The sequence below is a fragment of the Hibiscus syriacus genome, unplaced genomic scaffold, assembly GCF_006381635.1.
Source record: "Hibiscus syriacus cultivar Baekdansim isolate YM2019G1 unplaced genomic scaffold, ASM638163v2 tig00113123_pilon, whole genome shotgun sequence".
NCBI classification, from domain to species: Eukaryota; Viridiplantae; Streptophyta; class Magnoliopsida; order Malvales; family Malvaceae; genus Hibiscus; species Hibiscus syriacus.
This window is the reverse complement of record NW_024063443.1, coordinates 1,748,946-1,775,908: the sequence shown is the minus strand read 5'-3', so window position 1 is coordinate 1,775,908 and position 26,963 is coordinate 1,748,946. Positions and strand designations below refer to the sequence as shown.

At 33.4% G+C, this 26,963-nt stretch overlaps 1 protein-coding gene and 3 pseudogenes across 1 annotated transcript; 1 reads left to right on the top strand and 3 right to left on the bottom strand.

The window, feature by feature from the left end:
- The first annotated feature begins 285 nt into the window (after positions 1-285).
- LOC120185451 lies at positions 286-4,318 on the top strand (annotated as a pseudogene).
- Positions 4,319-4,384: 66 nt separating this feature from the next.
- LOC120185449 (probable hydroxyacylglutathione hydrolase 2, chloroplastic) lies at positions 4,385-8,315 on the bottom strand. The gene is made up of 8 exons (XM_039189663.1): positions 8,184-8,315; positions 7,134-7,316; positions 6,706-6,909; positions 6,372-6,495; positions 6,087-6,187; positions 5,244-5,318; positions 5,046-5,144; positions 4,385-4,654 (listed from the first exon to the last, which is right to left on the bottom strand). Exons 1-8 carry the CDS (start codon positions 8,229-8,231, stop codon positions 4,508-4,510), a joined length of 981 nt encoding a protein of 326 aa, XP_039045594.1. The 5' UTR covers positions 8,232-8,315; the 3' UTR covers positions 4,385-4,507.
- Positions 8,316-9,245: 930 nt separating this feature from the next.
- On the bottom strand, positions 9,246-13,781 carry LOC120185450 (annotated as a pseudogene).
- Positions 13,782-16,571: 2,790 nt separating this feature from the next.
- On the bottom strand, positions 16,572-19,275 carry LOC120185453 (annotated as a pseudogene).
- Positions 19,276-26,963: the final 7,688 nt, after the last annotated feature.

Sequence of the window (26,963 nt, the reverse complement as noted above, 5' to 3'; positions counted from 1 at the left end):
AACTAAATCATCACATTAAACATGATTTTTTTTTAATATTCTGGGTGATTACAAGATAATAACACTCAAACGAGTTTCATATAAAACATGACTTGAGTATACAAATAAAATGTTATTTTATTATTATTATTATGTGGAGGTACCCAATATGAGAAAAAAGAATTTAGTTTACCTGTATGTTTGCAATGTTTTCCCGCCCGAAACAGGCAGTTAAGAAACCGTTTTTGTTCTTTAATTTTTCACATACTATCAACCTGTCTGTCAAAATTCAAATCTTGGAAATTCCCCTAAAATCTCTCAATGCCTGCAATTCTTTTCCTTATCTTCTTCCTCTTCATGATGGTTCCCGAGTTTGGGTTTTCTCATTCCTCATGGTTCCCTAGCTACCCGCATCATCCACACTTGTTTTACGGTCAATGGCGTTTCAGAAACGGTGATGATAGACTTTCAAAACCCTTAATTGGAGATAGCGGAAGGATTTATGCTTGTTCTGAGGCTACGTTATTTGCATTTGAAAACAATGGTTCCATTGCTTGGTTATTACCTTTGACTTTCAAATGCAACATGGCTAATGCCCCAGTTCATGGAGGTAGAGGAAAGGTACCAATTGAGCAAAAATTATCACTACTTCAACTTAGTTGTTTTCTTTCAAAATGAAGTAATTAATGATTTCTTCACGTATTGGTAGATCTATTTGATTGCAGAAAACAGGGTACTTCAAATCAATATCATGAAAATTGGAACTTCAGAACCTACTATTAATGTTCTGTTTGATCCTGGCCAAGGTGAACGAGGAGATGAAATTATTGGGATTGCAGTAAGCACATTGTATTCATCTGTGATTATCAATGTTAAAAATCGGGGTTTGTTTGCCTATTCGATGCGTGGACAGCTACTTTGGAGTACTGGACCTGTGCTAGATCAGTATGGCTACAGGCAAGGTTGCTGGAAAATTGTTTCAGATTGTTTTTTTGCTTCAGCCCCTGTGACTGTTCAATGTGAAGCTAGTATTTATGTAAGGTCTTCTTAGCATTTTAAGCCTACGAACTGTTTGATAAAATTCCAGATCTCTTAATATAAGATTGTAGCTTGCCCCCTAGGATGATATTTTCATGTTTTTGCATATGCAGATCTTGAATACTGAAGGGGAACTTTATTCGATGTGGTTTCGAAGTCCACAGCTTACATGGATTCAGGATTCATTTGATAAGGTTTACACCATTACACCAGGAAATAATGGCCTCTTATACGTTACTGTACCAGAGAAATCTCTTGATCTGGGACTAAACGTTTCTTCAGGGAACGTTCTCTGGCAGACAAGTACTGGCCCACTGAGTTCTGCAGAATCTTCACCGGTGGTTGATTCTTATGGTCAAGTTTTACTTCTTTACCTCCAAATTTAGATTCTTGCAAACTGTCTTTTTCAGTTCTTTTTATTAAATTCTATGTCACTAAGTCTCTGGTAGGAGTGTGGGATGGTACGAACTTGGAAAGTTATATCATTAGTAGAAAATACAAAGAAAATATATAAACTAAAGCATGCGTCGGTCCATCCCTAAGCGGAATGCAACTTAAAAGTATGTGTCCAACACTAGTTTTATCATGAATGAATCTGCATCAAACACAGATTTTGCATACTGTTACTTTCTATTTTCTAGTAAAACAACACTGAAAATCTCTTTGTTAGCGATTCCAGATCAACTTTTTAAGCTCCTAACTTAGCGTCTTGCAAACTGTCTTTTCATTTTTCTTATTCTTATATTCAACTCGGTTGTCAGCGTGTCAGATATGTTTATATTAATTCTTTTCTAGTTTGTCTATCCTTTCGGAAGAATATATCCTCATAACTATATCCAGATATGTTCAACATGTGCATTTAAAAAATGAAGAATCGGAATAACGTAGCTTATATGTTTAGGAAACTAACACTGAAAATCTCTTCCACTTGCTAGCTATTCTATCATATCTTCTCAAGAGTCACTTGCATCACCCTCTCTGTCTTTCAAACCTTTTATAGCTGATTTAATTTACTTCAAGCTACTCGATTTACTGAATGAACAATCAAGATCTCCTTGAATATTTTACTTTCTGATCAAAAACAAGAGGTTGGGTGACAATTGGTTCACTGGATGGATTCCTATACTCATTTTCACCTACAGGACTCGAGAAATTTCCTAGAGCGGATGCATTAGATTCCGTGATTCGATATAGTATTTTCCTTGATTGTTCTGGCTATGCAGCCTATTTTAGTCAGATAGAAATGGAAGAAAAGGTTATCCATATGAACGACCAATTCACTCATGTCTTTGCAATTAAACCGAAAAGATCAGTCTTCACATTAATGGTTCCATCTACCGGAAAAATCTACTGGTCTGAAAGCAATCATGGTGGTTTACATCTTTCTTTTAATCGTCGTTATTTGGATTCTTCAATGGATTTACATTCTCAGCGTCTTATATGGTTCATCTTATCAGGCCCTTTTTTTTCTTCATTGTCTAAGAGTGATCTGCAGAACGTTGTAGTGGACGAGGGCATGCTTCTAGCTTTTGTCACTGCTTCAAGTAAGTTTCACCGACCTGCTCCTATAACTTGCTTCTTTCAGTTCATACTTGTCTTACTTCCATTGCTTTTTAAACTAATATTTCGATGTGAACAACTGAACATCATGCATGTAAGTCGGATTTGGGTGTGTGTATTAGATATAGGTATGCATGTCAGTCAGATTTGGGTGTATCAGATATGGGTATGCATGTAAGTTCGAATTCAATGCTTCTTTAACTAAATAAACACATAGCTATGATATTCTGATTTCTGAGCAGAATGGCTTAAACTGTTTAGATATTCAATCAAGCTATGGTGTCATTAAACTTTAATGCTGGTATTTCGTATTTTGCAGAGATCGGCAACCAGCTACCTTGTCGCAGCAAGGGTAATTCTTCGTCATGCTTTCTTGTTTCCTTAATTAGTTGTTTTGACACAAATTTGTGAACCTGTCACCAGCTCTGAAGCTTTCATCCAGCTGCTCCCAAGGAACAAGCAAGCACCTTATTGTCCACACTGGTAACTGCACTTTTTGACACTATAAAAAATACAATAACACTAAATCAACACGAATACACAATGCGTTGAAATTTATGTAACACTTACTAAACCAATTACGTTATGAAATACAACACGAATGCTATACATTCTCAGACTGTGAACTCGGTTGTTCCTCTAGAATCAAATGAGAGCTAAATTATCCCTTCACTTGCAGGTAATAGAAGTTCTATATATCTCTTCCTGTTAGTGGAGTCCATACTCTTGGTAGTTTTAGCTGCAGTCGTGCTGTTCTGTTGTGTTTTTGGAGGAAAAAGAAGCTTCAAGATCAAGGCCTTGGGCGTTTCCTAGAAAAACGAGTACGTTCTACACTTTATTCCTGTCAAAACTCATTTTTTATTAATGTTATTCATATCCAGTTACTAGTGTCAGATACGAATATGTACCAATACAGTAATGTTCAACAATTTTCTATTATCTTTCATGTGAATGGAGATCATATCCCAATACGGTTAGAATAATGTCAACATTTGGAGTTTGAATCCAAACATCTACTATCATATTCTGTCTTTCAATTGATAAAAGAGCTTAATAGTATGTAAACTAAATGTTATGCCATTTTGGGTTCCAAAGATCCCTTCAACATAAGAAGAAAGCATTTGATATCATGATTACAGAGCTTGGGCAAAATGCTACAGAGGGAGCAGTAGCAGACAAAGCAACAATGGAAGAACTTGGCAAACTCGTTCAAGAAAGGCAAGGCATCGAGAGAATGCTGTCGACAACCTACAGTTTAGGCAGAGACGAAACAGTTTCAAATCCGAAATCTGTTCCATTATACAGTGGAAGAACAAGGAGCTATATTCTTCCCGAAGGGCAAAGAAAGAAAGTGTTACAATTTTCCTCACTTTTAGCAATACATCTTCAGGCGAAAGCAGCAGTGGTAGAGACTATGTTTTGGATTCTGAAGTAGAAGAGGATTATGTTGTCAAGGGAAAGGGGAAGGGAAAGACAGCCATTGATGATGAAAGTTCGAGCAACTATGTACAGCTTGCAATAATATATCAAAGAAGTCCATCAGAACCAGCTTCAAGCTCAAAAGGGTATATTGATTCTCTGTTTGTTCAACAAGAAACTGGAGAAGAAAAATTTCATGGTGTGGGAAAGGTGGTGAAATCCATGGCTAGTAGTAGCAGCTGAAGCCTTAGGCTAAAGAGACCCTTTTCTTCTTTAAACTAAAAACTAGATTGTAATTAATGTTTCTGTAGAGATTTGCTTAAGAGATTTAAGTTTCAAAAGAAGGAAAAATTAAGGGGAAAATATAAAGCACATGGACATGGAAATAATGAACATTTGTTGTGTTTAGATCATTTCATAATGGAAGAGAAATCATCAATTCAGCTGTACACAAACAGGAATGAAGTATCATATATGTGTAGCAGGCTAGTAGCTATGTATGCAAGTACTACTAGAAATTATCCATTGCTCGACATATGACACCCAAGGCTTCCGCATCATCTGCCACCAGCGGAATTTCTAACGCCTTCCGTATTTCTGCACTTGATGTACGGAGGAATGGATTGCATGCCTTCTCCATCTTTAATGTACTCGGAATCTGAAACATCACATCACATTCAACTTATCCTTGAATCTTTCCATTCAAAATAAAGTGGTCTCGAACCCTTAAACCTTACCAAGCCTCAATCAGACCTTGGTCATGTTGTACAAATCTCATGATCTAATAACACTCACGAGGTATGCTACTCGGACGGGCAGACCCATGTGTGGCTTTGACACAAATATGCTCAAATTCTTAAAATATTTTGTCACATAATTGAATGATCAAATTCCCGTACCCGAATATGTCTTGAACACCAATGTCAAACATAGATGGTTTAAGAAAAATGAAGAGTCCGAGTAGCATAACTCATTAGCATAATGTTAAGATTTTAAACTTCAAAAGATCCAAGAAACCAATTAAGAAAGAAAAAACAATTTGAAATTACCGTAGGCAATCCCTTGTTTCGAAGGTGAGCTACATGGGTGGCATAAGCCTGAAGTGCATTATTCTTGGGTTCAATAGATGAAGCAAATTTCGAATTACTCTGCCAAAACGGATACATGTATAATTGTATTGTTAGAGCCTTTCAGAATACAGTGTCTGGGAAACTAAATGATTAGAGTACAAAAATAAGTAGACTAACCAAAGTATATTCATGACCACAGTATATATTTGTCTCATCAGGCAGTGACATAATCCGCTGTAGAGAAGAAAGCATCTGCCAGATAGAGTTCGGATGTTATGATAGTATCAAAATTCAAAACATAGAAGAAGATTTGCCATAATATAAAAGAATCATGATATATACTACCAGAAATCTACATTCATTTGGTTTTAATTTAACTCCATGAACCTTCAGTTGGTATTAAAAAAACCAATGTCCAAAATTGCACAATGACACATGGAAGCGTAAAAGTAACGAAAATGAAGACCCCGCTATAGCAACTATTTTTTTAGCAACTATAATTTCAGTTAATATGTTCCCGTGCACCCAATTTATAAGGAACTACCAATTCTCCAAACGTATACGAACAAATAACGAATTCCAAAGCAAAACATATAAGAACAAATGACGAATTCCAAAGCAAAACGTATAAGAACAAATGACGTGCAAACTTTTTTTTTTTTACTTCTAAACCTTAAAAATTCAACTGCTAGTAAACTGTAATGACGAATTCCAAAGCAAAACGTATAAGAACAAATGACGTGCAAACTTTTTTTTTTTACTTCTAAACCTTAAAAATTCAACTGCTAGTAAACTGTATGAGTCAATTTTGAACTTCGTATCCTATTGTCCCCAACAATAAATTTGCATCACTTTGATAGCTGAATTTCATTTCCTCCAGAAAGTAACCTATTTACCATCTGTTGACAATTTAAAGTTGCAATAAGTTGTTGAGCTTCTCATTTAGATTAAGAGGTGAAATAGTTGCACATAGGGTGTCCACTGTCAGCAATGATATGATAAAATAAACGTCGAGATTACCTGCTCCGGGGTTCCTTCGAAAAGTTTGCCACATGATAAGCTGAACAAAGTGTCTCCGGTAAATATTGCTCGAGAACCCGGAAAATAGAAGCTAATATGGCCTGCATATGAAAAATTCAAATTTTAGAAAGTAAAAACAATAAAGGGGAATGAGGTGATACAAGCTACCACAAAATGCAGAACCACAATCATGAATTTCTACATCGAGACATTATCGCTGACTTTTGAAATGATAAAAGTATCTAATTAATGAGATTTCCAACAGAATCGACTAACAGATCTAACCTCGGGTATGACCAGGAGTTTCCATGATTTGTACCTCGTGACCTGCGAACATCCACGTTTCCCCATCATTTAGAACAATATCAATTCCAGGAATCCTATCTTTGTCTATTCCAGAACCAATCACCTACATGAAAAAGCACAATTATTATTATTATTATTATTATTATTTTGGTCATTATGAGCAAGATCAAAAGGCCTATTAGACTGCAAATAGTTACGCCATATATAAGCTGATAATTTGAGAGGAAACTAATTATCTGATATGAGCTGAAAGGTGACAGAATTTTTTTTAACATCAGAAAAGTTAGAACTTGGGAGATAAAGTTTTCCATACCTTTGCACCATACCTTGCTTTTAACTCCGTATTCCCACCAGTGTGGTCATGATGGTGGTGGGTATTCAATATATAAGTCAAATTCCAGTTTTTCCGACTCAAAGCATCGATAATTGGCACAGCTTCTGAAGGATCAACGACTCCAACTGTGCCCGTGTCCACATCATGCAAAAGATATGCATAATTGTCTCCAAGACATGGTACCTGAAAAAAGAAGAAAAAAGTGTTGGTGAAAAGTTCATAACTAGTGCTCATGAAAACCATTAATTATAACCTTCAACAACAAGAAGTCATCAAAGGACTCTTTTTTTCATGTAAAAAAATGCTAATAATTTTTTTGGATAGAAATTGGAGGTCTCGTTAATAATCAGTCAAGCAAAAGAAAAAGTGAAAAAAATGCAATTAAAGATAGACAGAGGTTTGCTCACCAATTCAATTTGTAACGAGGAAGACATATTGGAAACACTGCAAAACTCTGCAACCCTAAGAGAGCGACTCGCTCCACGCAAGGTTTTGAAGGGAATTGATAGTAAGCGCATAAGGCCATACACAAGACCCTCTCTAATGCACAGTTGCCTCTTGCCTGGCCAGAGGCAAAGCCCACTCCTCACCTAAAACATTGGAAACCAGGCTTTGAAATGTAAATACCATAAACCAACATATAATCAAGAAAAAAGTTCCTGCAATAACAATCAACGGATTTTAGAGAAGCTCTGAAAAATAATAATGAAATTTCATATCAAAGGATTTGTAGTTACAGTCGAGATCGTAAACCACCAAAATCTAACTTTTTATGGAAAAAAAAAACAACACTCTGCATGAAACGATTTCACAGGGGGTATCAATAATTTCACATACAATACAAACAAAATTATCAAAACTCAAGCTTAGATCGAAACCAAGGCTTTCTTTTAACGACTTGAAGCCATGTTAGTCCCACTTTTCATTCTTTTTCTCCTGAAACATCTATGTTCAATAGATAATTGGACATGTATGCAAAGGTACAATCCTCCAAATACATGAAAAAACTTGCAACAAAATACACTATACCACCCCATTCGCTTGTATCATCACAAAAGGAGATTCATATCATATGGTGACAAGAAGGGAAAAAATGGTTACCTTTCTTAACACAAGTTTTGATTGTCCTTATTAAGGTAAAACTACAGAAAAACACATGACTGAATTTTGGAAGATTGCAATAGAAGTAGGAAAAGATGAGTAAGAATGTCACAAAAACCAAACCAAATATCACAAAAAAAAAAAAGACTAGCCAAAAAGCAAAAATAGGCCAACTCTGGGCCTGAGAAAAAAAGAATAAAACAATACAAAAACACCCATTTCCTCAATTAGCTACAACAGGGTGTAACAATCAGATCTTTACCATTATACTTTCATTTCTCTTCCAAAAAAACAAAAAAGATAGAAATTCAACAGAAGAAAAAACAAAAATGCAAAATGAAAGAAACGAAACAAACCCTGGAACAAGGGAAGGAGGCCATGGCAGATGAAGGTTTAGAGAGCATTTGGTTAAAACTTCCTCTCTCTCTCTCTCTCTCTCTCTCTAAAATGGGTTTACTTTCTCTTAAGAGTTCTGTCTCTCTGTCGAGAGAGAAAGCGTCTGTGGCACTCAATTATGTGTTTGTTTATGTGGGGGAGGGGAGGAGAGATATTCAGTTCAAATACAACAAAAGCTTCTTTAGTTAAAAAAAAGGAAAGAAAATTTAAATAAATATTTTCATATTAGTAGATTCTTGATAAAAATATAAACAACAAATTTATTAAATATTTTATTTTTTGATGGTATAAAAATTACATACAGATTTAAAAAAAATATATGTTCTGTTTCGACCCGTCATTATACTTGGGAGACGCTTATAATTTATTTCAAGTTAATTTTGACGATTAAGCTTTCATGATAACGTTACTGTCGGTGAGAATTTAAAGGAACTAGAGTCAATGGATGATTCACACGTGGAAGTTTTAGTTGGGCTGTATTGGTTCATGATTGCTATTACCTTTTGTGGGACTGGGACATTGTTAGCTGCACCCACCTTTATTAAACCCTTTTTAATTTACTAATATCAACATTTAATTATTAAGTTTATTAAAAACCTTATTGTTAAACCGATAATCAGTTGATCTAGTCGGATGTGATACTAAATCTCTCAATTAAAATTATGAGTTTGAATTTTGACTTTATCGGATGTAGTAAATTAATTTAAGACGATCACTCCGATAATAGACCCTGTAAAACTACATCCAAAATAGTTGAGCAATAAATCAAAAACCGATAATTTAACCAAAAAATCTTATAATTGGATAAAAAATTAAAAGCAATGTTAAAAAATACTTTTGACATTTGATTGAAATAATTATTTTAATCGTTTGTTTATTAACAATTTTTATCGGAATTTTTTTACTCAAAATGAAATATGAGTTAAAATACTCCAAAAATAAGAATAAAGATCAAAATATCAAACATTATAGACATATTTTTGTATAAATTAATAGCTCCGAACTTTTAGAAAATGAAGTTCCGAAATCATTTGTCAATGGAACCAAGTTTTTCTCTGGTTCTTAATTTAAGGCAACAAATACAAATGCAACTTGCAAAACTTTTCCTTTGATATTGACTACTGTGTTTATACCTCAAAAGTCAAGACCCGCGTTGGATTTATATTCACAACTGTTGATTTAGTATAAGCACTTAAGCAGGCCTCACTGCTGTTCTTGACACTCTTTACTTGCCCATGTCACTTTTTCGATTTCGTTTCGGCAGTTCGGATGGGTGGTGGTGGTGCGCCGCTACCTAGAGCAGCAGCAGCAGATTCAACATGAGTTAGAAGATATTCGTATATTTTCTTCCTTAGCCGATCAATTGTTTCGGATGAAACATGGGGAGTCATCTCTCCTCCTCCTCCTTCGTCTTTGCTCGAAATGATTTCATCTAACCAGTCATTGACTCTCTTCAGCTGTGTCAACATCCCAGCTATTTGATCACTGTCGGATAAAGCGGATGTGTCGACATCGGCATCCAAGAATTTCTCCACAAATCCTAAGAACCAGTCCTGGGATTCCATTCGTAGCATTTCAGCCAAGTCAACGGCCTCGTCAAGGCCTTTTCCCCTTGTCCATTCCGGTGGTAGTTCGACCAGTACTTTCGGACCAAGGTCTGAAACATCCCCTGCTTTTCGAAGAATACCTTGTGCCACAAGCTTAGAACCGATTACAGGACGGGTTTTTGCTTGGGCTTTTGCAGAATTTTCTAGAATTAAAATGTTTTGAATGGCAGGGTAGCCTTCTGGCTTTGAGCAGAAGCTGAAGCATGACCGGAAATTGAATTATGCTCTTTGGTAAATACCGAGAAGGTCGATAGATTGGTAGCCAATGCAGCTTGCACCCATGAAGCTGCATATTTCCGTCTATCCGATGTGACCTTCACTGCCTCTTCTGATGGGTTTCCTTCAGATTCCGGAGACGAACCAATAGGTATAGTTTTCGATAAAGAATCTGCAATCATCCGAGCATGATTCAAGCTTGCATGCAGTGTTAAGAACTGATCCACTGCAGGCTGAGAATTATCTTCCTTGGCAGAAGCAGTAAGATCAAGAATATAAGCTGCAAGAAAAAGAAGGCATACCCAAAATGTCATGCAAGAAAGCATAGAACAATTCAGTCACAAATGATCTACCCACAATTGTTAAACATGTCGTCAAATACGACCAAAATACCCAGAATCAGTCCACACTATGTTACGTAGCCTAAATTCATGGCGAGGTTTCTATGGGTGTCCCAACATGCACCATCCTAAATGTCTTTCTCCAGGTCTCAATCACATAGAATCCACTAAGACCTACTACAAAGAACACCGTATGTTCGAGATGGAAAACAAAGTCTATTGAAGAACTAAAACGAAAAACCAAACATAATAGCTCTTATTGAACAACAAAACCTCACTCATTTAGTTACAGCACGCACAACAGTGATGTATGGAACTTGTTTTCTGGGTATGGAAGAGAAAGCTGGTCATGCCATTACCGAGGAATCTACAGAACCCCGTTGTGGTAGTACTTTGACATGAAGGCCAAAGAAGTTGGGAATTTGTGACCGCTTTTGCTTGTGGAGTTTAATAGTACTAAATGTATAAATTTCCTAAAGACTGTCGAGGTAAAATTTCACAATTTAGTTCTCAATTGTCCCTTTGAGATGAGATACGTGTGCCTATTACGGACTTTAACTGTGTCAATGAAGGAATAAATACTTCGTTTTTCTTCACACTTATAAAAGCAAGAAATTTGCTGCTATGACTGGAGAAGACCCTCTATTCTCGACTGGTTCCAACCCCATGAAGCCAAGATAAGAGTTGCTAATGTAAGATTGCTAAGCAATCAAACTATAATATTAGGACTGCCAGACTGGGACTCACTAGTGTATAGTTAGCAGCTGAGCTTAAAGGAGAAACCGAATAATTAGATACTGAATTACTCTTATCTAGTACTTAGATCAAAGACAACCGGAAACAAAAGAGAAATAATTGTTCATGGAAAGTGTTATAACGTAAAACTTTCCCGTTGACTCCATAAATTCTCTCATGAAGTAATACTAACATGATGGACTTATCGTCATTGGCACACAGTGGCAGATGCACTAAGCCCCCATAGGGGCCAAGTGCATCCCCATTATTTTGAAAAAATGGTTAAATTTAGCTTAATGTGTTAAGGAAAAAAGAAAAAAAAAATTACAATTTTTGCATACCCGTTATTTTTAAAAAAGAAAATTAAAATTTTGGACCCCATTCTTAAATTTCTAGATCCGCCACTGTTGGCACATTACAAACATAAGTTACGCACAATCAAAATCCAGACATTGAAAGTATTTTATCCTAGTTTTGAAACTAAGAAAACTTGGGTTTTACTGCCAATTTCTATAATTTTCTTTGCTAACATTTCCCTTATCATTAAGTAGCCATACCTTAAACATCGTAGTAAGATCTCTGTAGCAGCAGCCTCTTGCAAAGCTTCTATTGCCGCTGTTTGTGCTGCATCCCTATGTGTCAAGACCTCCTGTAACCAAAAACATAAATTTGGCATGAGAATCACAAAAGACCTATGTTGCAAAATGCTAGGAAGTGACACATATAAATTAGTTTTAGTTAAATTTGAACTTCATATTTTTTCTTCACTAGGAATTTGTTAATAGGAGATGCAACCTTTTTACGACAAGATAGCCCTTAAGAGATTTTCCTATAAAAACTATGAATGTTATCACGATGTAAAGAGTCATAGGGTCATACCCTTCCGAGCTTTGAAAGAGAAGAGGGGAGTGAACCCCATGAAATACTTGCATCTGTCAATTTTTTACTATTTATCGGAACCTTAATCAAGTTCCCCAGGCCACCATTATTAGTTAGGTCTCCGGATTTCTTCACAATGTAAGTTCTTGGCTTGTTCGGTTTTTCGTGCTCATCCAACATCTTACCTGAAACCGGAGATTTACTTTCCTCTTTTAGTGACCGGGCAGATGTTTGAAGCTTAGTCTCCTCTTTGGACATCAACTTTTCGCTTTATGTGCTCTTTCTAGGAACCTGGCCTCCGGGTTTTAATCATTACATAAGAGTAAAACAGCTTGAAATAATATGTATTATTTAAAGAAAAACAGGCAAAATTACCAACAAATCAAACAGAATCATGTAATACATGTAATGTATGTCATATTCTAAACCTAATCTAGAGTTCAAGCATCATCATAGGTTATGGCCTTGAGGAAATATTGCTACAAAATTTGAACAACTCGTATGAACCAGTAGAAATGGATGTAAGAGAAAAAACCAATCCCATTCTATAATCTCGTATTTTAAGCTTACTAATGTTTTACTCAGTTAAAAGTAACAGATCGGCCAAATTAAAAATCACGAACAAGAAAAACTTACCGAAGTGCTCCAAGATTCTTGCTTGATGTCATGCTTGCTAGCCCTCGGATTAGAATGTTCCCTACCCTTCACTTCCATATTCCCTTCCCAGCTCTTTCTCAAAGCCTTGGCCCCTAATTCAATCCCTTGAACCAAAGACTTGATCACCGGTGCCCTTTTTCTGGTCGGACCCATCCCATGGAAAGAACTCGGCTTCTCCACGGATCCCACCTTGGGACTTCCCTTTCTCTGCCCTTTTATTTCTGCCTGCTTCTTAACACCAGTGGCGAACTTCTCAAACGAAGCTGGAACTGAGTAGCAACTTGTGGGGGAAGATGGAATTGATCTCGAACTATGAAAATTCGATTTCCCCAAAGGTTCCTTTTTCGTATCAGAACTCAATCTCGGTTTTAATCAATTGAGGTTTCAAAGAAGACATTTTCTTATCCAATTGATCCTCCTTTGCACCTCCATTCGATCTACTCCCAACAGATCTATCTTTCTCTCCATTGTGACCACTACCTAAGACTTGTTTCGATGGCGACTTAACTCTCTCCCCAGTTTTCATACCCGACCCACATTTACTACCATTACTAAGGAAGCCAAGAGAATGAGTTGCAACAATGTCCTCAGGGCTCCCTACACAAGGGTGTCGCCCCAGAACAGGCCTAACCCCGTGAAGAATGGGAACCGGGGAAGCGGTTTCTAACCGATCGACATGAATAAACTGGCCTAATTGGATCTTATCACTAAGAATCAAATCATCATGTTCATCAGGCAATGATACATATGTAGCATGAGATGAATCATAAACCTTAAGGTAAAAGCCTCGGTTAGGGAATAGCTCACCTCCTGCTAGTGCAGGAACTATACTCACTACCTGCAATAAAGATGACATGTGCTCACCACCAACCTTCACATCTGTGTTCATATGCTGTAAGAGCTTCAAAAGAACACCTGGAACAAGATTTGCCATTTTAGGTGCCTCCAATTTGCATTTACTCTTTAGAACAAATACCTCAGAGAAATAAACTCAAGCATGTTGTGTACTAAAATACATGGGAGGACTTGAATCAAAGGAACTGAAAACAAAAGAACTCTGATCAATACCCAGATTAAGAAAAAAAAAACGTTGTCTTTTACCAAAAGAAAAACCCAAACTGAAACAGGGAGAAACAAATTGTAGTAAGATTAATCATAGACCCCTTTTACCAAATGAAGTGTTTCCAATAATTAGAAGTAACAAACAACAATAATGGTGGTACGATTGTTGAAAAGTCCACCAAGCCCATATAAGAAAATAGATAAATTAATAAATGTTTATATAGAACTAGAAAGAACCCCAAAATGGAAAAACGTAAAATGAAGTGCAAAAAACCTGGAAAAAGGAAAAACTTTGGGTTGGTTTTATCTTTAGGGGATAAAAATGCAACTTTTAAAAAGATCAGAGATTAAAAAACAAAGCTTGGTTGCTGGAAATTGTTTTCCGATAATGAGATATTGAAAAATATTTTATATTATGTATGCAAATGGGTGCATGTGCAGAGCAATTGGGGTGGTGTCAGAAACAAGGTAAGAGCTTCTCGATTACCTGATTAAAAGTTGTAACATCGCCAAGCTAATTCCTTTTCTTTAATCTTATTCTTATTTTGTGATAATGAATGTTTTATTCTATAAATTTAAGTCAATGCAAGATGACATAAATTTAAATATAACTTTTTAATTATTTGTTAATAAATATTCATATTTTGTAATGTTTGAATCTAAAACTTTAAAAAATAATAGTAAATCTTTTAGTCATTAAAATATTAGTACAATAATAATAAACAAATGATAATAAATAAATTTTGCAAATGTGGCTATAAAGCATCGTGTTATTTTTTTCAATTATAAATTTGAAGAAGAAATTAATTATCGAGGTTTAACTTCTGTTTAGGCTTTTATGTTCTACTGTTTGTAATAACTAAAATAAATATATTTGATCATAACTTAAATTAATTAACATATCGTACGAATGAAATTGTAATTGTAATCAGTTTATATATATATACACACACGATTAGAAGTAATCATTATAATATTAGAACAAATAGAATAATTATCAAAACATACCTACACAAGGTCGCTCATAATGAAATATTTTTAACACATAATAAGATTTAAGTTAAAATAAATATACACTTAAATTTATGTTCGAGGTTTTCTTATAGTGAAGTGGAACTTGGGAGATTTGCTCATAATAGAAGTCATTAATGTTAGCTCATGTTTTGCTCTCAATATACAACTACAATGCCAACCCAAGCTCCATCAAATAACATGTTCAATTTTATTATGATTTTACCACGTTTATTTTAGAAATGAAAAAAAAAAATGATTGTTATAGTTTCTTGGGCCTCGTTTTTATTTTTAAATGCTGATCAGAAGTTAGGTTTATCGCAATAAAAGAAGGGTAAACTACTATATTGATCATTTTTTGTTTAAATTTGTATATTTTTCCTTGCTAAATTAATATATATATATATATATATATAATACTTGGTCGGTTTTGTTTTTATTTAATTATGATATGATCACTGAGAGTTAATTGACGTTATATCTTTAAAAGATTACTGACGTGATACAATGAATTTAGAAAAATAAAAAAGATAAACTACACAAATGATAACTAATGTTTGAATAAATTTTTATTTTCCTATTGAAGTTTAAAAAAAATAACAAATTAATCACTAAAACATCAAATAGATTATTGAACAATGATTTAATATATAATTTATTCCAAAAGCTTTCTAAGTTTTTGTTTATCATTCAAAATATTTGATTGCTTCATGTTCGAAAAAGTTAATTTCAAAGTTTTATTTTTAAAATTTAAAAAGTATATATATATTAGAACAATTAGAAAGCTTTTGAGGTAAATTAAATATAAAATCATTGTTCAGTGATCAATTTGTCATTTTTAAAACTTTAGTTATGAAAAACGAAATATTAGTGAATATTTATATAAATTTACCGTTTAATTTTCTAAATCAATGTGCCACATCAATAATCTATTGATGGTCTAACGACAAGTCAATAGATCACATCATTAAAATAAAAATAACCAATTATTATTTTTTTTTTAAATTTGATAAAGAAAAATGTATAAAACTCAAACGAAAAGTCATTAATCATATAGTTTACAAGTAATTTATGAGTTAAAAGGTTTGATTTAAATTTAAATCAAAATGCTCAAATAATTTTATTATCCCATAACATCACCATTTTTGAATAAATCAACTGAGTTAGTTTTCACCTATCTTCAATCTCAATTAATCTAATTCGATGCTTTTAATCAGATTAAACAGTTTACATGAAAGGTTTGATCCATTATTTTAGTTAAATTTAAAGGGAAAAATTGAGAAGATTATGAGAGGGTAAATTGGATTTTGGACCCAAAAGAAAAATATTAAGTCATTCGTCCAACTAGATTATATGTACTGAGAGAATAAAAATGGGAAACAAAAAGTGCACAAAAGAGGAGACGCAAGGCATTAGTCCAACTAGATAATATGCATAACCAGAGCGAACCGATCACGGTTTAACCCGAAAACGTAGGTTGGATACAATGTTACCTGCAAATCCTATCGAAAAAACATCAAAACCATGGCGCAACTATGACGAAATATACTTACTTGCATCACACCCTGCAATCAGTTGCCTCCAGAATGTTTTCTACTTTTATTCCATCGCAGCAACAGTTTGCAACTGCTAAGTAACAATCGGGAAAAAAATTAATTCGCATTTATACTTGTGATCTGTGTGCAACAAATACCTCAAGCATCAAGATTTTCCAAGAAACTGCAATGGAACAAAAAGAGTACAATCAAAAAGCTTGACTTCAATATCTCCCCCTTTATAACAATGGAAAAGACAAACCAGTTTTGAGTTTGGACTCTGTAATCAATTATCATGTATTCCTTTCACTTGTCTTCACAATCACAACATCCTGCTAAGCGACTTGATAAGCAATTTTAGATTCTTTCTTGTAGACTCGTCACCCGTGAATCCCAGTATATCAGAACTTATATTCTGCAATGGTAAATGAAGAGAGAGACAAGGACAAGTGCGAGGTTAAGATTTAAATAAACAATTGAGAGGAATAGTAGTAGCTGGTAAGTAAATTTTTACCTCGATATTCTTCAAAGTGAAAATCAGAGTATAAATTTTTAAGACAAGTGAAAATCAGAACTTATATCCCACTTCTCTACTTTAAAAACATCATTGTTTGATGCATTTTCAAACATTACCTAAAAAAATAAAAATCATGTGCTAGACCTTTTATTTACTATTCTGTAAATGTTCATAACTCAATTACTTTGAAGTTTCACAATAATTTGTTCAACTAAGATTCAGATGACAAAGATTAAAGTGTCTTAAAAACAATTCTCAGTTAAAGCATGCTGGCGTAATGTTTTGTCGGAAAACAATTCTTCGTTATAGCATGTAGGAGAAACTCTTTGTAACAAGCACAACTTAATAAAATTATGCTCGAGAAAGAATAGAGAAATTCACCTCAAATCCTCAGAGGCTTGTGTTAGGCTTCTGGTCAAATTCTCAACCTCCTTAAGCAGACCACTATCATGAAGCTCAGCCAACAAAGGTTGCACGTCTTCGGCCATGGTTTCAATCTGAAAAGTCACTACATCAAATTCAAAATTTTGAGCATGAGAATCCATCGAAATTTTATGTTAGAATGTTTATCCAGTCAGTTAGAGATCAGAGTAACACGTACAGACATAAACTTCTAGATTTATATACATCAGGCTACAATGTGTAATAATAAATCATTCAAACAGAACTCACATAGGGGGGAAAAAGAAAAGGAAAAGATGATGAAGTAGAACCATTCACGTCTTTTGTGCTTAATAGAACTATCAGCAATACAGCTTAGAAAAAGAAACTTCATCACTAAGACGTAAAGATAAAATGTAACAAAACATTGCACACCTTTGTGAGAAGGGGCTTTGCATCCTGAATAACAGCAGCAACTCGCTCAGCAAGTTCATAGACGTTGGCAATACCGATTTCCTCCATTTGACGAGCAAGACGGGTGACAATCCCTACCAATGCATCCAGGCTTACCCCTTGTTCCCCCTTTATCTTTTGCCTATCACATACAATTAAGCCTTCTTTAATGCAGTCAGCACTGAGAGGTCCCACTGAAGGTGACGGAATTGGATCCCTTGTGTGATGTCAATCAAAGTTTCCATCAAAAGACCAGATTGATTGACCTCAATCAGTGAATTTCGAGGTATAATAATCTTATCATCTTCAACCTAAGAATGATGGCAGTAATGTTGGTGCATACACAAACCAAATCAGAAGAAAATATTACAGAATTTTTTTTATCCTGAAGCGTACCTCAACAACTGCTTCTATACTTTTCAGGGAGGGATTAACACGTACAACATTGCCTATAGTCACCCCTCTAATCCTAACAGGTGTTCCAGTACAAATACCCGATGCCTGAGCAAATTCAAACACTGCTAGGTACTTTCGGAATTTAGAACGAATCTGAAACCCCCTCAACCAAGCCAGACTAAGAGCAAGAAGCACAGTACCCGACACAAGAAACAACCCAACCCCACCTTCCCAAATGCTTTTACGACCAAACCCAAAATCACTCAGTGGACGTAAAGTTTGTCTCCAAATATTCAGAGGAATATCTAAAACAGCAGCAAGTGGATTCTTTTCCTCTGAAGAAACCAGCGGTGGGTTATGCTCAGTACTGGCAGACATAACTCTAACTTTTGCCGGCCTCGTTCTTGGTTTAGGTGAAAGAAACGGTAAAATTCTCCGAGAAGAATGTGGGATGGTGGCCAAAGTTGAAGATGACAAAGCCGGGTACGTTGGAACCTTGAATAATGTATTTCCAACCATTTTTTGGAAATTTGAAAGCCAAAAGCTATGAGTACTACGCAACCTAAACTTGCTAGCAATATCCCTTTTTAGCTAAATACAGAACAAAACAATACAGGTTCTCTCTAAATGTTCAGCGGCTAAGGATTCCATTTAACTGTAAGGCAACACAACTGAGATTCCTTCAGTTCAACAAAAAATACAATTCCACGAATAAAACAAAATTGAAGCTAAATTGAATACTTAAAATACCATCAATCACGCTTGAAAAAACAACCAGATCAGTGACTCTTCAATGTAGCATTAATCACCACCACACAAAATATAATGAAATTAAGAAGCAAAAACCTAGGTTGGAGTCGAAAGAAACAACTCCAATATCTACTAAATTCAATTCACAGCGGTTTTAAGGGAAATTGAAAATAAAGGGGGAATCAAGTCCTTAATATTAAAACTGAAATTCATCATATTTTTTCAACAATAACTGAGGTTCATATCAAATTCCTAGTTCAGTAATAGGAAGTTAAGAACCTAAGATTTCACAGCTAGCAGAAAAAAGTACAATCAGTAAATAAATTGAAAATTAACTGTTAAGAGGTATATTACAGAGATTCTTGAAATTTTCTCGTAAACCAAACAGTTTAAAAAGAAAGATGTAACGTTTGTGAGTGATGAGTACCTTCAGAGCTGGCTAGGGCTTACCATTTCACGAATCAAAGGCCGTAGTTCAGTCATTTTGTTGGAAATGAAAAAGAGTAAAAGATAAATAAATTACTCAGGTGCGTTTGGTTCACGGAATGTAAGATTATCAATGAGAATAAAAGATTACCAAAGAAATAAAATTACTGAGAATGTTACATTACTGTGTTTAGTTGGTTTGGCAGGAATGTAAGATTATTGTTTAGTTGAAAGAATAAAAGATTACTGGAATATATATTTTACCAAATTGTCCTTATTCTATATTTTTTAATAAGTGTAATTCTAAATATTTAAATAAAAATTATTTATATAAAAATTATATATGTTGATAATATATTACTTGATTACTTGAGTATTTAAATATATTATGTATTATTTTAATTTTAATTAATATTAAATTTTACATAATTTATGTAAAAATATATTAAAATTTTACATCAACATTTAACTAAATGTTTACATCAACATTTAACTAAATGTTTACATCGTGGAAATTAGCTTTGGTTCATACGTGAGGCATTCATTAAGAGATTTCTTGTATTTTTCAATCGACAAGGTTTACATTCTTCTATATACAATAATTTATCATAAATATTCATAATAATAAAAAGTTGTAAATTATTTTTGTTATCTAAGATATAATATTTATTATATTTTCTATATACAATAATTTATTTATTTATCTTTTATATTTATACTTAATTCTACATACTTTATCATTATTATTTATCTCATGAAAAATTAAATCCTTTACAAGCATATAAGGAGGTATTTCACCATCCATTACAAATCTTAAAGTTGGTGGAACCCGCAATCGAATATTTATTTATCTTCTATATACAAACTTTATGACACCAAATCAGCTAATTTCATGTCTTTTAGATTGACTACGGATTTGCATTATCTTCATATATGATTAACCCATCCAATCCAACCTTGCAATAGGTTGCAGTGAAATACTGTTTCCCCCTAATTACAACTAAAATCTTGTTTGTTTGCATCAACTGTTTTGAATCAGACATAAAATGTTTCATCAAACCGAACAGAAGCTAATAAAACTTATGTCAATTGTGATAGACAATGAATTTTCTAAAAAGACATTTTGCGGTTCTCACTTCTACATAAAGATCCAGCTCTGTCAATGCTTCTCGAACCCTTCTGCAAAAGGGGCATGCTTCTGTTTACAAAAATCAGATATTTAATAAAGTGAAAACCTTCAATTTCAGAAAATGTAAGTAAGCAATTCATTCAAACTTATCCCATTGGCAACTTACAATTTGTATACCCATTGGCAATTAACAATTTAGTTGACAAAACTCTGACAGAAAAAACTCTTAATTATAAGGATGAAAGTGAATATGTAACATTTTGAAACACTAAATCAACACTAAATACAACCAAAAACTTAGGGAACTGCATCTGCAATCTGCTCTGTTTTATGCATATTGTATACGAACTTTATTTGATTAACAATTTGGTTCATATGAAAGTATAATTTATGCATGAATCAAGTGTAGGATGAGGAAAAATCATACACAGTATCACAAGTTTAACATGCCTAATGAGCAAACTTAGGTAGTTGAAAATTCATGATCATGTAATTCAATAAGGCAAAGTATAATGTAGGAGTTGGAAGGTTGTGAGATATTTAGTGCACAATTGTCATCGCTATGCAGAAGGACATTCAGTCTACTCTGCACCATTAGACAATCACAATATAAGATGAGAAAGCACAAAATGTATGTGTCTGTCTGTGAGTATGTATGTATATTGAAGTAATGTGGCTTTTTTATCTAAGGCACTGCTAAAACAAGAACAAACTGAGTTGAGAATTTTACATATAATCATGTAAGCATAATCATAGATGAATTTATCTTAGACAGTGTATACATGGAAATGAAAATCCTAGCATGATGTATGTAGTTGAGGCATCAGTAAATGAGAAGACTTGCAGTTATTGTGAACTGTACCAAAGACTCCTAGTCTACCCAAGAAAGTTCACTCATCATTTTCCTTATAAACTGAATGAAGGATTGATTTCAGGAAACAAACAAATTTAACCTTAGTTCATATTCTAATGAGTAATCCAAACATAACTGTATCAAATAAAAAAAACTTCAAAATTCATTTACTCCTTTTCTAACAAACTAGATCTATTCAACTTTTACCTTATTATCCTTTTATGTGATACTACAGCCGCGAGAATAATCTTCCGTTGTACTAAAGAGAATAACAGAAACGAGGAAACTAAGGGGTTCATTTGCAAATCTACCAAATGATATAGAACTACAATGCACATATTCTGCCTGTCCAGTTCAAAAAGGATGGAGTTAAATACATTAAATTGATGGAAATCACAAGCTGAAGTATAAAGTAAATTGTATTATCCGAGCCAATTCACTAATAGGAAACTCATGAAAGAGTATAAGGGCTTGAAATGCAAGTGGGACTTGGGAAGAACTTGGGATACTATAAGCTACTACAGTTAATGGCAGTCTTCTATAGACTGTCAACATTTCAGAAATAATATGGTAGAACTTTCTAATGGCACAAAACTGGTGCCATAGCCAATTTGACATATAAAACAGAATTAACAGATATAATAGAAAAAAGTTATTTGTTAGTGTTTAAACTAGTGGTAAAATATATACAATGCCTTAAAGATAACAAGCATTTAATCATCTAAATAGGCAACTTCATCTTCTCTACATTCTGCCTTTAGCTCCTCCAGGTTACTTCCCAATAAACTTAATATTTTCTTTTTTTAATGAGCGTGGAGTTGAAAATTAATGTCTAGTACCCATAAGTTTAAATGGTAACTATGAAATAATGTTACCCCTATAAACGAGAAAAACTAATATGTTGTGTGTATACCATACTCAACATAGAATCCAGGTAACATATAAGATAATAATTCTAGTCATAAAACAACCTAAATTAATTACTGGAACTATTAATTTTTTTTATCTAAACTACCTATATTTAGAGAACAATCGTCAATACATGTAAAAGCTAATTTAAAAAAGGAAGATACTTGTGTTGGACTCATATTTTATCCAACACTCAACCTAGTGTTCAAGTACCATGTAGAATAACAATTCTGATCATAAGAAAACCTACATTACTCGTATTCTTTACTTTTATTTTTGAAATCATCCATATTGAACACTTATAACTATACATATTAGAACATATCAACTATGATGCCAAGGCAGATCGATGTGCTACGTGGAAAGAATTTATAGTGATTTACCAGTTCATACAATAACTTATAGTTGTAAAAGAAAACTAGTAGTAGCCGGCCTTGACTCCAAATCATAAATCAAAAACGCTAGAAACTTATTGAACCAAACAGATAATGAAATGATCTAAAAAACAGAGGAAGGCATTCAGTAAATCTTGTGAACATTTTTATACATCAAATTAATGTTGAAAAAAAAGAAATGATGATCATTACCAAACTACAACAAATCAACCAATGGACTAACAGAAACTCCAAATAACAAGTAAAACTGGTTTAAGAAGCTGAAGATAAAACATTTCTTATGTAGAAAATAGATTGAGAGAGAGATGATACAAAAGAAAATACCAGTAAACTAAAGCTGAAAGGCTCTTCAATCTCTCCGGCCATTTGCAACAAAAATCAAGCTCGAAACAGAAAATACTTTCAAAAATCAAGATTCAGCGCCGACATGCTTAACTCTTATCAAACGAATCAAATCAATCAAATTCACAAACATTGTTTATTTTCATTTAAAATAACAGTTTAATCATGTGGCGGTTTGCTCGTCTTTCTTGTCTTGATCGCATTAGATCACCGCAGTTTACAATCGACGGCTCTGAACAAACTCCAAAACCTTAAAAAACGGATGAAATTTTCACAGAGGAAAACATTCAAGAGGTTTTCGTTAACAGAAACAAAACCACAAAATATAAAAATCAAGTAACATTACTGGGAAAATAAAAGAAAAGGAGTGAAGGAGAAATCTTACCAGGAGAAATTTTACTGGGAAAAAAACTGAATTTTTTTGCCTGGACAGAAACGAGGTCATAGGGAGAAGAAGAGAAAGGGTATTTTAGCCCAAACGCCTGGGAATAAACAAAAACCTATGGAATATGTGGGAATGACATTCCCAATAATGAGGTTAAAAAAATTACTGTTGGCAATGAGATAATACCCTCAAGTGGGAATCTTTCCCATCCAAACGTGGGTATTACAATCTGGGAAAAAAATATTCCTACCAGTAAAATCCATGATCCAAACGCCCCCTCAAGGGTTAATACAATAAGGGTAGACTACATGGGTGACCACCGAACAATGGTCATAAGCTATTTTGACCACCAAAGTTTGGAAACGATCAAATAAACCACTCAATTATTTAAATAGTTCATTTAAGCTATTGTCTGTTAATTTTTAACAGACGGAGGTGGTGGCATAGCAGTTAATAAAACTAACATAGTTATATATTTGGTCCTTAATATTTATACATTCTATCAATTTAATCATTATTTTAATTCAATTAAATAAATTTAGCAATCCAATTCGGAAGTGACATGTGTCACTATATGATTGGAGGGTGAATTTAATTAATTTTAATAATTTAATTAAATAAAATTTTCACCAATCAGGTGGTGACATGTGTAACCAGGACATCTTTTTGTCCCTGGGCATACCCTTACCATTGGGTTAAGCCATTTATTTGGTTTTAATTTGCATAATATTTTATATATTGTGTTTGAGGTTATCATGTATGTGTATATATATTAAATTATTAAATTAAATTTAATAAAGACATTATATTTTACATATATATTAATTTATAGTTAATGTAGGACTTAAAAATGAAAATGAGTTTAATCTTTTTAATTTAAATTATTTTTACAATTATTTTTAAATAGTAATATATAAATTATATTAAAATTATTTATAGATTCCAAATTAAAAAATAAAAATAATTTAATTTAAAAAATAAAAAGATTAAACTCATTTTCATTTTTAAGTCTTACATTAACTATAATTAATAAATATGTGAAATGTATTTTATTTATTAAATTTATTTTAATAATTTAATATGTGTGTGTAAAATAGCCTCAAACACAATATATAAAATATTGTGTAAATTAAAACAAAAAAATTTGTCTGGTCTAATGGCAAGGGCATGCCTAAGGACAAAAGAGGTTCCTAGTTCAAATTCATGCCCAAGCATCTTTCTCATCTATTATACTATCCCCTTGTCACCACTTAATCATATAGTGACACGTGACACTTTTGGATTGAAGGGTTAAATTTATTTAATTAAATTAAAATAGTGAGTAAATTGATTGAATGTGTAAATATTAAGGGCCAAATATATAATTATGTCAGTTTTATTAACTGTCACATCACCTCTTTCATTAAAAATTAACGGACAGTGGCTTGAATGAATCATTTAAATAGTTGAGTGGCATGTTTGATCGTTTCCAAACGTTGGTGGTCAAAATGGTTGTTCAGTGGTCAATTGTGTAGTTTACCCTAACAACAATAATAATAATAAATAATAAGGATAAATTCCACCATGGTCACTCAACTATGAGTATGTTTACAATTGGTACTATACTTTTTTAAATGTGTAATGGGCACTACCTGTAATACCCTAAACATCGGGCCAGTGACTAAAATGTAAGAATTTAAAATTTACTGGTTAAATTGTAATAAATTGAAAAGTTTAAGGATTGATTTTGGAAATTTTATTTAAGACTTTTTGTTAAAGCTTGAAAATGAAAGGGCATTATGGTATTTTAGCATGTAATGAATTTAATATCCATTTTTAAAAAGATATTTTAAGCATGTGGGTTGGAGAGAGACAAGAGAAAAGTCTAGAAACTAGCTCTTTTCTTCTTCCTCTTCACGTGAAGCTCTATGGTTAAGGTAAGTTACTTCCAAGTTGGTTATTTTCCTAATTTTTGGGTTGATTTTAAATCCTTGAGTGGTATGGAAGCTTAAGGAAAGCTTTAAGGTGAATAAAAACTAAGAGTCGGTGATTTAACGATGAATTAGTAAAATGAGTTTTTAAGTGAAATGATGGATTTTGGTTAGTAATTGAATTCTAAAAGCATAATTGACTTGTCGAAGGTCTAATTAATGGATTTGAAGTGTTAGAAAGGATTGAGAACATGTTAGAAAAATTGTTATGATTTTTAGTTTCAAGAGTTCTATGGAGAAATTAGAGTGTTAAAGGGGTTTTAATGGATATAAGTTAGTGGTAATAAGTGTAAGTGAGTTTAAAGGCATGAATGGTGTAACATCCTCAATATCGAGTTAGTGACCAAATTGTAAAGTTTCAGAAATTGATGATTAAAGTAGGATAATTGAATAGTTCAATGATTTATTGTAAATATGATGAAGGTTATTTAGTAATTATTGAATGAATTAAAGGGTAAAATGGTCAATTGACAAGTAAGATTTTTTATATTCCTTTTATAAGATAATGAACCACGTGGGAAAAGAGAATTATCCAGAGTTTTCTTTATTCTTCTTTCTCCTCCCGTATCTCCAAGCTCAAAGGTGCGTTTCTTTGTTTATAGATTAATTGTTGATTTTAAGGTTGAGTTTTGATTATTAGATGATAACTAAGCTTAAGGAAAGCTTAAGTTATCTTAAAATCAAAGTATGATGGAGTTAGGAGGATTAAAGATTTGAGGTTCTTGGGTGAAATATTGAAATAGAGTTCATAACTAGAGTTGAAAGTTAAATTTGACTTGTCGAGGGTCTAATTAAGAAGTTAGAAGCCATAGAATTAGAATCAAAACATATTGCAAAGTTGGTTTAATTCTTGAGTTACATATGAGGAATAGAATTTTGAAGTTAAAGATGGTTTATATGGATATAAATTGGTTTAAGCATGTGTATATGAGTTGAGAACATGAAAGGGGATGAAAGATGAAGCATTTGAGTTGATTTGATTAGATTTTCGGGCTTAAAAATGAATTTTGGGCTATGTGCATCGCTGCACATTCAATGTGCACCGATGCATCAAGGGTAAATTTCCAGAAATTATTCAGTGTGTATCGATGCACAGGAAGTGCATCGATGCACTCCTTAAAATTGGAAACATCGAATGCAATTGGTGCATCGATGCATAAGGAGTGCATTGATGCATCCCTTTAAAATGAAAACACCGAAGGTAATTTGTGTATCGATGCATGGGTAGTGCATCGATGCACATGTTAAAGAATGCATCGATGCACTGTAGAATGCATCGATTCACTATAGAATGCATCGATGCACTTCAAGTGGAAATAGAATTAAACCTTTCTTTTGGTCTAAGAAATGATAGATTATAGTATATTAATTGGATACTAATATGTATCAATGTATGATTATGTAGATATCGAACACGAACAAGTTCCGGTATGATCATCAAGTTAAGATTCGATCGAAAGAAATGAAATCATAAAAGGGGATCGAAACTCAGTGAGGCCAAGGTGAATGCATATTCGATAGTATATGATAAATGATGGAAATAAGACTTGCGACAAGTCTATTTCCTATAGTGTTGCGTATGAATTCATGAATAGTAACTTGTGTTTAATATGAATGTGTGTATGATTGTTTATATGAATTGATTTGTTCTTGTATGTGCTATATGAATATGTAATATGAATGTGATATACTTGAGGTATGAGAATTATATGAGAATAAGAAATGACAATGAGTTACATGTCATATGAACACAAGAGAAGTGTTATAAGCTAAGTGACATATGATTTTGAA